This window comes from Somniosus microcephalus, chromosome 9, assembly GCF_052327205.1.
Source record: "Somniosus microcephalus isolate GS21.2 chromosome 9, FLI_Smic_1.0, whole genome shotgun sequence".
Lineage (NCBI taxonomy): Eukaryota > Metazoa > Chordata > Chondrichthyes > Squaliformes > Somniosidae > Somniosus > Somniosus microcephalus.
The window spans coordinates 12,396,308-12,408,372 of record NC_140995.1 but is presented as its reverse complement, the minus strand read 5'-3'; the positions used below and the strand labels follow the sequence as shown (position 1 = coordinate 12,408,372).

General features: G+C 42.2%; 1 protein-coding gene across 5 annotated transcripts in view; it reads left to right on the top strand.

Annotated features, from left to right (window-relative positions):
- rnf144ab (ring finger protein 144ab) overlaps window positions 1-11,752 on the top strand; it is a 132,358-nt gene extending 120,606 nt beyond the window's left edge. For 3 of the 5 annotated variants that reach the window (XM_085996372.1, XM_085996371.1, XM_085996373.1), the window contains 2 exons: window positions 1,193-1,282; window positions 5,537-11,752. In XM_085996372.1, coding sequence (XP_085852498.1) covers window positions 1,193-1,282; window positions 5,537-5,668 — 222 coding nt within the window. In that variant the 3' untranslated portion in view covers window positions 5,669-11,752. The remainder of the gene's footprint in view (window positions 1-1,192; window positions 1,283-5,536) is intronic. The other 2 variants (XR_015079472.1, XR_015079471.1) reach the window with 2 other exon arrangements.
- Window positions 11,753-12,065: the final 313 nt, after the last annotated feature.

Genomic DNA, 12,065 nt, shown 5'->3' with positions numbered 1-12,065 from the left:
GTGACGTACAGTAGGGGCTCCTTCTGCCCCGCGGCCATCGCGGGGGCCGGTGCGGGGGGGGTTTTGAAGGTACACGGCGGCGTGCAGCGTTGAGCCCTAGCACCAAAACGGGTGTGGTAGTAGCAGTGACCCGGAGTGGTAGGGCGGTCGGGCCTAACGGGCCGGGAAGACCGCGTGGTCGTTGCCGTGAGGTCGGGCGCGACGTCGCGAGCGGCCTGTGCAGAGAGCAGCCGGTCGGCCTTTTCGGCTATATCATTCAGGTCCGTGGAGCCAGACTCCACAATGAGCGGGCGGATGCTGGCGGGGAGCTGCCGAATGAAAAGCGTGCGAAAAAGGGCGCCGGGATTTTTGTCGTCTGAGAGGGACAGCATGTGGGAGAGCAGGTCTGATGGTGAAGCGTCACCAAGGCCGGGGAGGTCCAGGAGTTGGCAGTGGCGCTGGTAAGAGGACGTTTGAAATTTTTTAAGTAGCGCAGCCTTCAGATGTTCGTACTTGCCATCCGTTGGTGGATCCTGCAGCGCTGCCCAAACCTTGGGGACTGTAGCGTAAGTGAGCGAGGCGACGAGGTAGTCGTACTTCGTGGCGTCGACTGTAATGCCTTTCAGCCGGAATCTGGACTCAGCTTGAACGAACCAGGCTTCGGCGAGGTTCTCCCAAAAGTCTGGTAATTTAACCGTGACTGCGTTTGTATCCGCCATGCTAGCTTAGGATTCGTCCTGAGCGTCGGGGTCACCAGTGTTGAGATACCGCGGCAAACGTGGGAGTCGAGACCAGAGCTATTGAAAACACAACTGCTTTATTCTAACCACATGGCAAACAGGAACTAGAAAAGCCCGCGCATCCACTTAAATACTTCCCAGACAGGAAGTGCTCCCGGCAGCCTGTCCCTGCGGGAAACAAGTTGCTGGAGGAAAGGGCCCCCGGCTGGGGGCTTCTGCTTAGACTGTCCGTGCCGCCGTGAGCGGATTATGTCCAGTGGTGGCGTGTCGCCACACTGTTGTCTTTACCCGCCAAGGTTAAGCTTTCCCTTTAATTTGTTGGAAGAGACGATAGTAATAGCCCCTGTTAAAAGTTAACGTTTGAAGAATTAATTTCAAATGTTATCACTTAGATGAGATTTAGGAGAAAGTTAAATGGACTTTGCTTGGGTGAAACAATGTTAATCTCTTGAAATTGTTCTTTTTTTTAACAGGATGACTTTCTATTAATTCACTATGATAAAGGACCTTGCCGAAACAAGCTTGGCCATACTCGTGCCTCTGTCATCTGGCACAGAACCCAGGTGAGTAGAAAAAGTCCTGCTCCCATCACTGTCACTCGAAGCTGTCAGTGAAATGGCCGTAATAACTAGAGAAATTGCTGGAAACACTCAACAGGCTAGGCAGCATCCATGGAGAGAGAAAGAGTTAACGTTTCAGGTCTGTGACCCTTCGTCAGAACTGAAAAAAGCTGGAGATGTAACAGGTTTTAAGCAGGTGCAGAGGCAGGGAAGAGGGGAGGGGAGGAAGGAACTAAAGGCATAGTTTGTGCTAGGATTGAACTCCGGAGAGATTAAATGTTGCAAATGGGGATGGCAGAATCATCAACAGCTGCCGCCTAAAAAAATGGGGGGGGTTATGGTCTGAAATTGTTGAACTCAATGTTGAGTTAGAAGGCTGTAAAGTGTCTAATCGAAAGATGAGGTGCTGTTCCTCGAGCTTACGTTGAGCTTCATTGGATCAGTGTAAGAGGCCGAGGACAGAGGGTTCAGAGTGGGAGTGGAGGGGAGAATTAAAGTGACAGGCGACCGGAAGCTCGGGGTCACCCTTAGGACTGAACGGAGGTGTTCCGCAAAGCGGTCATCTGCTTAAAACCGGTTACATCACCAACTTTTTCCAGTTGTGACGCAGGGTCACAGACCTGAAACGTTAACTCTGTTTCTCTCTCTCTGGATGCTGCCTGGCCTGCTGAGTGTTTCCAGCATTTTCTGTTGTTGTTTCAGATTTCCAGCATCCGCAGTATTTTGCTATTGTATTAGTGAAATGGCTGTCCTTATCATTACCCAATGGTGTCAGTGATCATGTCATTCCTGATCAATTTGGGAGCAGATTTTAACTACATGAAAAGATTCTGTTGACCCCAGCTAGATTTCAGTATCTGACTCCCTTGTGACTCCTGTTCTCAATAAATGCTTGGCACTTTTTTAGCTCGCAAGGGTGTCTTGAGAGCTCAAACTGGAGACAAGTATTGCACCAGCAGTGAAGCTTATAAACTTCTTACTGCTTTTTCTGCCGGTACTATTCTCTGGAACCACTGGAAATACTCCAAGAAGAGTAGGTGTAAAGGGCTACAATTTTATCATAAATTACTCTCCTCCTGTCCCCTCTCTTTACCCAAGAAATCAAAATCCAGGTACAGGAAACTTTGGTTTATCCGGAGGTTGTATGGCCAGAAACTTTGCTCTAACGGCAGAAATCAGCAGCCGTTTTAGTTAGTTTTTTTTCCTTCTCCTAGCATTCTGTTAACAGGCAGGCTCTGGAAAGCGTCTTTGGAGCTTCGCAACAGCTTCAGAGACGCTTCAAGGTACAGGCCGAGTGTTTACGAGTTGTTGCTGAGCAACAGTGTTTGTTGTCAAATACGGAGATTTTCATCTCCGTATGCTTCAACATTAACTTTGTATGTCCGGCACTTTTGATAGATCGGCAACACGCCGGTCCCGTCGGTGCCGGATATCAGAACTTTTCCTGTAATGTGGAAAAGTGGTAAATTTATTCATGGTTTCCCTTTCCCCGGGCACTTATCGTTTTCAGGTCTCCCCTCTCTTGAGGTGGCTGCTGAGTTACCAGCTAGCCACAGGAATGCGAATGTAGGCAATCCAGATGATGAGCATCATTTCTCATCCTGCAAGTTGAATGGGAGAAAACAAAAACAAAAACAGCAGAGTTCATAGTTTTGGTTGACTGGTGGTATTTTTTTCTCAATTTCTCTATCTTCTGATTGGAATCCAGAAACAGGAAGAATTTGACTTTGTAGGATTAAATATGGAGCCACACGCTGGTACTCGTCATATTGGACAACAGCTAGAGAGGGGAGAACAAAATGGTGCATTTCAGGAAGTGGAAACTACGAATACTTCCTACAAGATAGGAGGCTTATTTCTTAAAATCGGTTTTCCACATTAGATGGGAGGTAGGGGGGGTGATGGGTGGGGGGCGTGCGGGGGAGTGAGGAATGCTATATATTGAAAATAAATCTTCCTCCACACTTTCCTTGATCTTTGATGTGATTGGACATCAAAACTGTAGAATTAGGTTCATGCATATTTTGTTTAAAAAGTATTCCATTGTACAGAGTGTACTGAAGGAATGTGTCATAGTAGAGTCTGAGTCTGTATAATTAGTAAAATGATAAACCTGCATATAACATCAAACAGTGAGGACAGTTACCGCATATCAGCTGGAGTATGAGCTGCTGTTAGCTGATACTGCTGTTGTTACTAAGTGTATATAAATAGGGATTTGGCGGATTATCTCTGCTATGCTCCATCTTCTTACTTCCTACTGAATGTTACTGCTGTTGTGTAAGGCAGGCTTGGAGAAAACATCTCCTGCAGTGAATGTCAGCGAATTGTAGTTATCCCCAAACATGTTTTTCTGTACTTTTGGATTTTGTGCTTTTTTTTTTGCATCAAGGATAGCAAATTTTGAGCAAAAAAAATGGAGTGAAATAGAATCATAGAAAAATTATGACACAGAAGGAGGTCATTCAGCCCATCATGTCCGTGCTGGTCAGAAAAGAGCTACCCAGCCCAATCCCACCTTCCAGCACTAGGTCCGTAGCCCTGTAGGTTACGGCTCTTCAGGTGCACATCCAAGTACTTTTTAAATGTGATGAGGGTCTCTGCCTCTACCAGCCTTTCGGGCAGTGGGTTCCAGACGTCCACCACCCTCTGGGTGAAAAGATTTTTCCTCATCTCCTCTCTAATCCTTCTACCAATTACTTTAAAATCTATGCCCCCTGGTTCTTGACCCCTCTTCTAAGGGAAATAGGTCCTTCCTATCCACTCTATCTAGGCCCCTCATAATTCTATACATCTGAATTAAATCTCCCCTCAGCCTCTTTTCCAAGGAAAACAACCCCAGCCCTATCCAATCTTTCCTCATAGCTAAAGTTTTCCAGTCCTGGCAACATCCTCGTAAATCTCCTCTGCACCCTCTCCAGTGCAATCACATCCTTCATGTAATATGGTGACCAGAACTGCATGCAGTGCTCTAGCTGAGGCCTAACCAGTGTTGTATACAGTTCTCACATAACTTCCTATAAATGTCCCACAGATTTTTTTGGACTAAAATCAATTGCTTTACAAGAGCTGATGAATTGTCTTATATACCTGGATATTTTGTAGTTAGAATTTAAATACAGGAAACTTTGTGATATCCGGCACCGATCTATCAAAACTGCCGGACATACAAAGTTAATGTTGAAGCATACGGAGGTTTTCATCTCCGTATCTGACAACAAACACTGTTGCTTAGCAACAGCTTCTAAAGAGTCCGCTGCAGCTGCAAGCGTCTCTAGCTGAAGCTGTTGCTATAGCTACAGACCATGCAGTGCCTGACTGGGGGGGAAAAAAAGAACGAGAACTAAAAAAAACTTATAGAAAACGGCTCCTGATTTTTGCCGTTAGATCGAGTATTCCAGACATACAACCTCCGGATAAACCAAAGTTTCCTGTACACTAAAATATTTATCCGTTCTGTGCAAAATTTATTTTACTGCTGAAATATATAACTTTGGTGAAAATGTTATAACTGCACAAAGAATAGAAATACATGTGTTTGACTGGCTTTCTGGAGCAGTTTCAGGAGGGCATGGGTTTGAGGTCAATCGGACAGCAGGTCACCTTTGTGGTTGTGTGAAATATTATCTGCTTCTGAATAATTATCTATTATTCAGAAATTAAGCAAATCCTATGAAGTTGTGTTAATGTGGAAAAGGTCTGTGTTGACTGCTAAAAGCAAAAGTAATAAGGTTATGAAAATTGCCAGTTATATAGGGGGAAGATTGACACTAATCATTATTTATAGCAAAACTTTAATAACTTACATGTATTTCCCCCATATATTTGCCCATAATGTTCCCCATAGTCTATTCAAGGCTGAGATCAATAGATTTTTGGACTCTAGGGGAATCAAGGGATATGGAGATCAGGCGGGAAAGTGAAGTTGAGGTCGATGATCAGCCATGACCTTATTGAATGGCGGAGTAGGCTCAAGGGGCCGTGTGGCCAACTCCTGCTCTCATTTCATATGCTCTTATGTTCTTGGTGTCTGCCTATTGTGCTACTTGATGCATCTGTCTCTCTGTTTCTTTTTGTTCTTGTTAAAATTGATCATTTGTCGAACCTCCGGATAATAAAGAAATATTTTGTCCCCACTGGTAAATATTTTAAGATTAAGATTGATTCATCAGTTTTAGGTAATAACTTTATTGAATGAGGGTCTAGTTTTTTTTCATTGTTATAGTAATCATGTTTTATCTTCTTCCCCCCGTTTAGGTAGTTGGAATATTTGCAGGATTTGGCCTTTTGCTGTTAGTAGCATCACCTTTCCTCCTCCTCGCCACACCATTTGTCCTCTGCTGCAAGTGCAAATGTAACAAAGGAGACGATGATCCTTTACCCACATAGGCCCAGAAACAGAAAACAGGACAACGGCATTTTATGAACATTCTTTCCTATTTTAACCTATCATCTTAAACTGTCTTATTTTGACCCACCGTATATCCCAGTGCCAAAATTTGCTTTCCCCGCTTTGCACAACTAAATCAACTGTAAGAGTGTAGTCAATTTTTAAAAAAAAGTTGTTTGGAAAAGGAAAAATCTGATGCCCAGGAGACTCTCTTTTTTTATTCAGAGAAAATTTCTGCACAAAAGCTCTGGAACACCGGCGGTAAGCATAGAAAATTACTTGTTTAAATGTTTCCAAAAGAAGCAATATTCTTGGCAATGTACAGCTTTGCATTTAAATACAAAATATATAAGTTGAATAAGGTTATATGAAAATGCAATTTTGTAATAAACTGGAAAGTTACAGCAGCTACTTCACCATCTGTAAAGAGAAAAGGTAGGTTAACATTTCAGGTGTAGACCCTCGATCAGAACGAAAGGTTTGTAGTAAGTAATGTTATGATAGGTCATCTATTTATCAAAATAAGAGGGCTGTTTCAATGCAACAAAAAAAAAACCCACATCCCTGTCTCTAAAGGGCCAAAAAATCAATTTTACTGTATAAAAGCTATCAAAGGGCACTTTTGTTGATTTGAATTGGGCATTTAAAGGTTTCATAATTACTAAGTGGTGTGATTTTCATGCCGTTTATCTGTATCTGTGTACAATATAATATCTCCATGTTTTTATCTGTTTGTTGAAAGTTTCTGAATATATAAAGGTGCATTGTCTCTTAAGATATCTGCAATAATATTTCTGTAATAATATTTGACTGCAGATGTGGAGGCTGATTACTGACGGTGGGACTGTGAACGTGTAAAACCCGTGCAAATCTTGCTCAATGTCAGAACTGGTGTTTATTGACATTGGCTCTAGTAACCAGTTCTTAAAAGTTACTGCGGTTTGGGGTTGTGGTCCATGAAGATCAGCACAAAAGATCTGAATTTTCACTCTCGTTTTAGGTTTCTTGACTTGAACCTTATTAATGGACCCCTTGAAAGAAAAAAAGGGATAATACTGTAGCACAGTTACCCTTTAAAGTGAGTGTAATTTGGGATATTTCTCATTGTGGCAGCTTCCCTCTGTCGAGTCCATGTTCTGCTCCACAGTGTTAATTGGAAAGACATGGAAGGGTCACAACGGGTCAGTTCTGGAAAGGCTTTCAGTTCCACCTTAGTGTGACCAGACTTGCTCATTTATCTGTGATGATGATTGGGTTCTGTCCTGCAGCTTTTATATTATGGTTCATTAACTGTTCCAGTACCTGTTAATGCCAAATTGCCGCATTTATACTGCACATGCCCCAGTTGCATTGAAGCCACATTTCCATTCACAACTTGGGATCATTTTTACCTGTGCCCTCCCCCAGGTTAAATTTCATGCAAATCAGCAATGGCTAAAGCGGAATGCAGGCTTCAGGCTTACACAAGCAAGCTGAGAGGTATGCCTGCCTGCAACCAGAACCACGATATCTGACCCAATGTAAGTGACACTCGCTGGAACCGTGCTTTTGCCATTGGAGGGACCTAACGAACCCTCCTCGGTGGAGGGTTTTGGCGCCTCTACTGCTACCATGACATTTATATTGCGATGTTGTTTCTGATGCTCTTGCTGTTGGAGGCGTACTCTAGTATAAAGGGGGGCATCTGTGGCTTTGGTTGCTTCCTAGTTCCACATTTACTCCCACTTTCTCTCATTTCCTCAGTGCTTTAATCTAATGATTTTGAACCTTTTACCTCTCCTGACCCTGTTCTTGGTCTGTGGGCTTGCGCGATGAATGACCAGTAATCAGAAGCACAAACTAGGGGGGAGGGCAGTGAAGAGGACAAGAAGCCCAATGGTTCAAAGTCGGTTGTGGATGAACCAATATTCTGAAACAAAAGTATGGATAATAAGGAATAGAGGAAGCGGGGTCAAGAAAACAATCACATTGAAGAGCAAAATCAAGTCGTGTCAGTGAGCTCTGTGTTTTTGCCAGTTTGGATGTTTCGCTATCAAGTTCTTGCAGTACTTGCATCGCATTATTGTGTGTACATGTGCTCTGTCTCTACCTTAATTGCAAGACATATTCTTATGTCCTAAAGTAATTTCTATAATTAGCACTCAGCAAGAAAAAAAGTAGAAGGCTTTTGTTTTTATTAAGTAGGTAGCTCAAGTGCAAAGGGGCTGCTGGAACATGTCATTTATGTGCCTTGGTTTTGTACTTTTCATTTCCGTTAAATGTGATGATTTTATTTGTTATCTTATAGGAGGGTGGGACTGTGAACACAGGCAAGTCATTTCTGTGGAAATACACATTTTAAGCAGAGCACACACAAGGACAAGCAGCACAAACAATGAAGGAGGTGAGGCAGAGTAGAGTTGGAACAAGAAACAAATGGATATTGGAAATTCTTCAGGGACTTCTGGCTTCTTTTTGGGGGGGTGGGGTGGAGGGAGAACCTCTAATAGTGTAGTCCTTGCACCCCCGTTATTATTTTTAAAGTGGCCCAATGGCAATAGTGAAACGTTTCAAGCTTTTAAAAACCTGTCGTCACCTCATGCCAAAACAATTACTGCATATACAAATGGTTTCTTATTTAGTAATGCACAATTTATCATCCAGAGCAGTTGACAATTTGCAGATGGCAGTAGGATTGTAAAAGAATATTACTGTTACAATTTTTTTCCCTCTCTCACTCCTAGATTTTCTGGGGGCTCAATGTCATTGACCACTCCCACAGGTGAGTCTTCACTCCATCTATCGCAGAGATTGCTTTCACTTGCTCAGGCAGTCAGGTCAATTAGCTGCATTCCCAGGAATTGAACGGAGAATCCTCTTCACTTTCTTTCAGCATACTGGTTTTATCCCATGGTAGAGTGATGCTACACTAGACCATGACTTAGCCTTTAATTGCCGAACCAATTTATTAAACAGTAAGAGACTGTGAACAATTGCAATGACACAACATAGATTTTGCAGTAGTTATTAAACTTGGCTGTCTTGTCTAAGCAGAAGATAGATAATGGTCATCTCTGCTATGCTAAACTATGTATTCTTATGTGACATTCTTTTCCTATTCTCGCCATCCACAGAAACTATCTAGTCTGACTAATCTCTAAAGGCTTCACACAGACTTTATTATTTGAACCAGCCAGGCTAAGAAATACTTTCCAGCAAATGACCAGGACCAAACAGATTTAAATAACTATTAATTCTAAAAAAAAAGCTACCAAACGAGCATAATTCAAACCAATCCCGCAAGATGTTTGTATTTGAATTGAGTGACTTGATTCCCTTCCTCGGACACATGACTCCTATTGTACTAAAACTAAATTAGGGCACATTTTCTGTGAGTGAAGCTGGTTTATATCCCTTTATGTACCAGGACATAATCAAGGAAGCCAATACCATGCTAAGTTTTGCCACCGTTGCATTGGCCAAAGGCACAACCACCTCCATTGTTTTCAGGGAACAAAATGATTCTTTATGCAGCATGTTTACCCAAGAATTGAGGTTGATGCTACACAATACGATAGCGTTGTTGCAATACAAGGCAGCACTTCTTAATTGGACACCAACAACCAAAAAGTCATTTATTAAAGGAGCAGGATAGCAGAGAGCTGGAGATCCCAAACTTTTTTGGGGAGAAACGTTTCCAACGTGAAATGGGTGGCGTGATTCGAACACGCGCCTACGATTCGAACACGCGCCTACGATTTTTGGAAGCTGGCATAAGGCAGATGCCAGTCGGTCGTCCCGATGCAGCTCGCTGGTCAGGGCCTTGGGTATTTCGGTCGGCGCTGAGCCAGTCGGCTGGGGAGGTGGTAAATGGATGTTTGGGGGTTGCGGGGGGGGGCATTGAGCCCAGGCCAGCAGCAGTTTTCAGTAGCACTGTGGCCCTTAAGTACCGCTGATTAGGCCACCCAGCGACAACTGGGCGGAGAATGCGTTACGTAAACGCCACCCATTTGATGACCAAATTTGCATCAGAGCCCTACAGTTGACATTGGGAACCATATTTGCATATGCAAGGCAACTAACGCCTGTTTCACTGGCTTCCAATTTAGCAGCGGACGCACTTCCAGGGGTGATCGCGCACAGAAGATCGCAACCCAAAATTTATCCCCCTCACCTTGATTTTTACGCCCAAAAAAAGGGCACATAGCTGCACACCTTGGCGCTTTGGGGGCCAAGTAATATTTAAATCCACACCCCCATTAATTTGTATCTACCTGAAGTTGCTGATACGTAACAGATCTTAGTGAATTTATCTGCCAGTGAGCAAAAGATGCTGAGAACTGCCCCATTCCAAACCTCCAGGATCACAAGTCAAACAGGACAAACTACTGAAGAGGAAAGATAAGTGCCAATAGCTGCCTGGGCTTTGACGGTAAGATTGTCGAGATTAGTTGCTTTCCTTTGCTTTTTTTATTTTTTTAAATAATGCAGTTTTTCAAGAAGAGCCAAGATCAGAAAGCCAAAATATATGGTGAAAGAAATGGCACCAGATTGTTTCTCTGAGACTATTGGAAATCACAGTGAAATATTTCAATTAAATTATTGCTGGTGTCAAAATAATGCTAATCAGAAAATCCGCCATGGGTAGGGGGAGGGTGGCAATGGAAAAAGGGGGTTTAAGAAATGCTCCAGTCCTCACCCTTTTATTCAGTATTGTCTTTGAAATCAAACTGTCAAGGTTCTGATTCACCCTCATTCAGCATCACTGCAAACCATCCCCTTTATCTGTTACCTGAATGGAAGAAAATATTACTATAGAATTACTATGAGTCGCTACAAATCAGGACAGATATAGTGACTCATCTGGTATGTTTCCCTGACCATTTATAATTGTTAAGGCTTTTAGAATTTGAGAAATGTTTCGCTCAAAGCAGGAACCTATAGATGATTCCAAAAAGTCCCTAACAGCACTGTGGGAGTACCTTCACCACACGGACTGCAACGGTTCAAGAAGGCGGCTCACCGCCACCTTCTCGAGGGCAATTAGGGATGGGCATTAAATGCTGGCCTTGCCAGCGACGCCCACATCCCGTGAAATAATTTTTTTTTTAAAAGCCTGCGTACATTGACTGCTGGAAGGTCCTATTTTGAAAGGGACACGTGGTCCAGGAAATCGCCTTCCCCTTTTTTTTGACTTTACGTTGAATTTACAGCACAGAAACGAGCCATTCGACCTAACTGGTCTATTTCCTCTAACCCTATCAGCAACACCTTCTATTCCTTGTTCCCTCGTGTATTTATCTAGCATCTATGCTATCCATCTGGGAAAAAAAAGTGTCAGTGATTTTTTTTGCCCTTACACATATCCTGCATATTTTCTGTACGCATATATTTAATGCTAAACAATTTTGGTTTGCTGTGGAAAATATTTTTTGTTTACAATCTAATACAAGTATTGTTTTAGGCAAAATATTTCAAGAGTAAATACAAAGGTTTTCTGTCACAAACCACATCACTTAATCTTACAATACTTATTTTTTAATATTACAGGATTTTACATTGTGTTGGGAATACCCATTGTCCTTTTCGCTGTTCTCTATAATCATTACAGCAGAATAGTAGTGCTCGTCTTGAACATTTAATGGTTTCTTTGTAGTCTGTGTTTTTATGCAAAAAAAATGTTGCAAAGGAAAGTGTTTTTTTGTGTATCTTTTTTATATTAACAATAAGGAATGTATAAATGTCAGCTTTATTTTTCCTCCTTTTCTCTCCGAAATGTCGCCATGTGATTTTTAAACCCAGTCTCTATTTCTGGTTTTGTAATCTATGTATTGTGCTAAAGGGGTCGGTTTTATGCCTTAAAATGCTTCTGTGAGCCCAGTTAATGTTAAAGGAGAAGTCCTATAGATAAATCCTAGAATGCTAATGCAGAATATTTGCATAATCTCATATAAATGTGTGAAGATCCCGTTATCTTCACTCCGCGTATTGCTAAGCATGGACGAATCTTGTATGTAAATAACTAAATGTACTCCTGCGTTTAAAAATATATATATATATATAATTGGTATCTTTTTTTGAATAAAAGAATGCAAGTACCCATCGTTATTTTGTGCTGCCAAAATTGAATATTGTCACATACCTTTGGTGTATTTTGAATTTGACCGAATTGTTCTGGAGAGGTTTTCACTACATAGAAACGGTACCAGTTCTAGAAAAAGGTCTTATTGACACTTGACGTCTACTCGCCTCCAGCTGAACAATAATGGAATTCCTTGGCTGTGAATCCCTAGACTTCCCAGTCATCAAAAAAAAGCTGCATAATTTGCAAAGATCTATAAAGCAGTACACTAAAGGAAGGTATCCCGTGTAATCCCGATACTGTTAAGATAGCTTTTCTATTGTGTTTAAAAGATA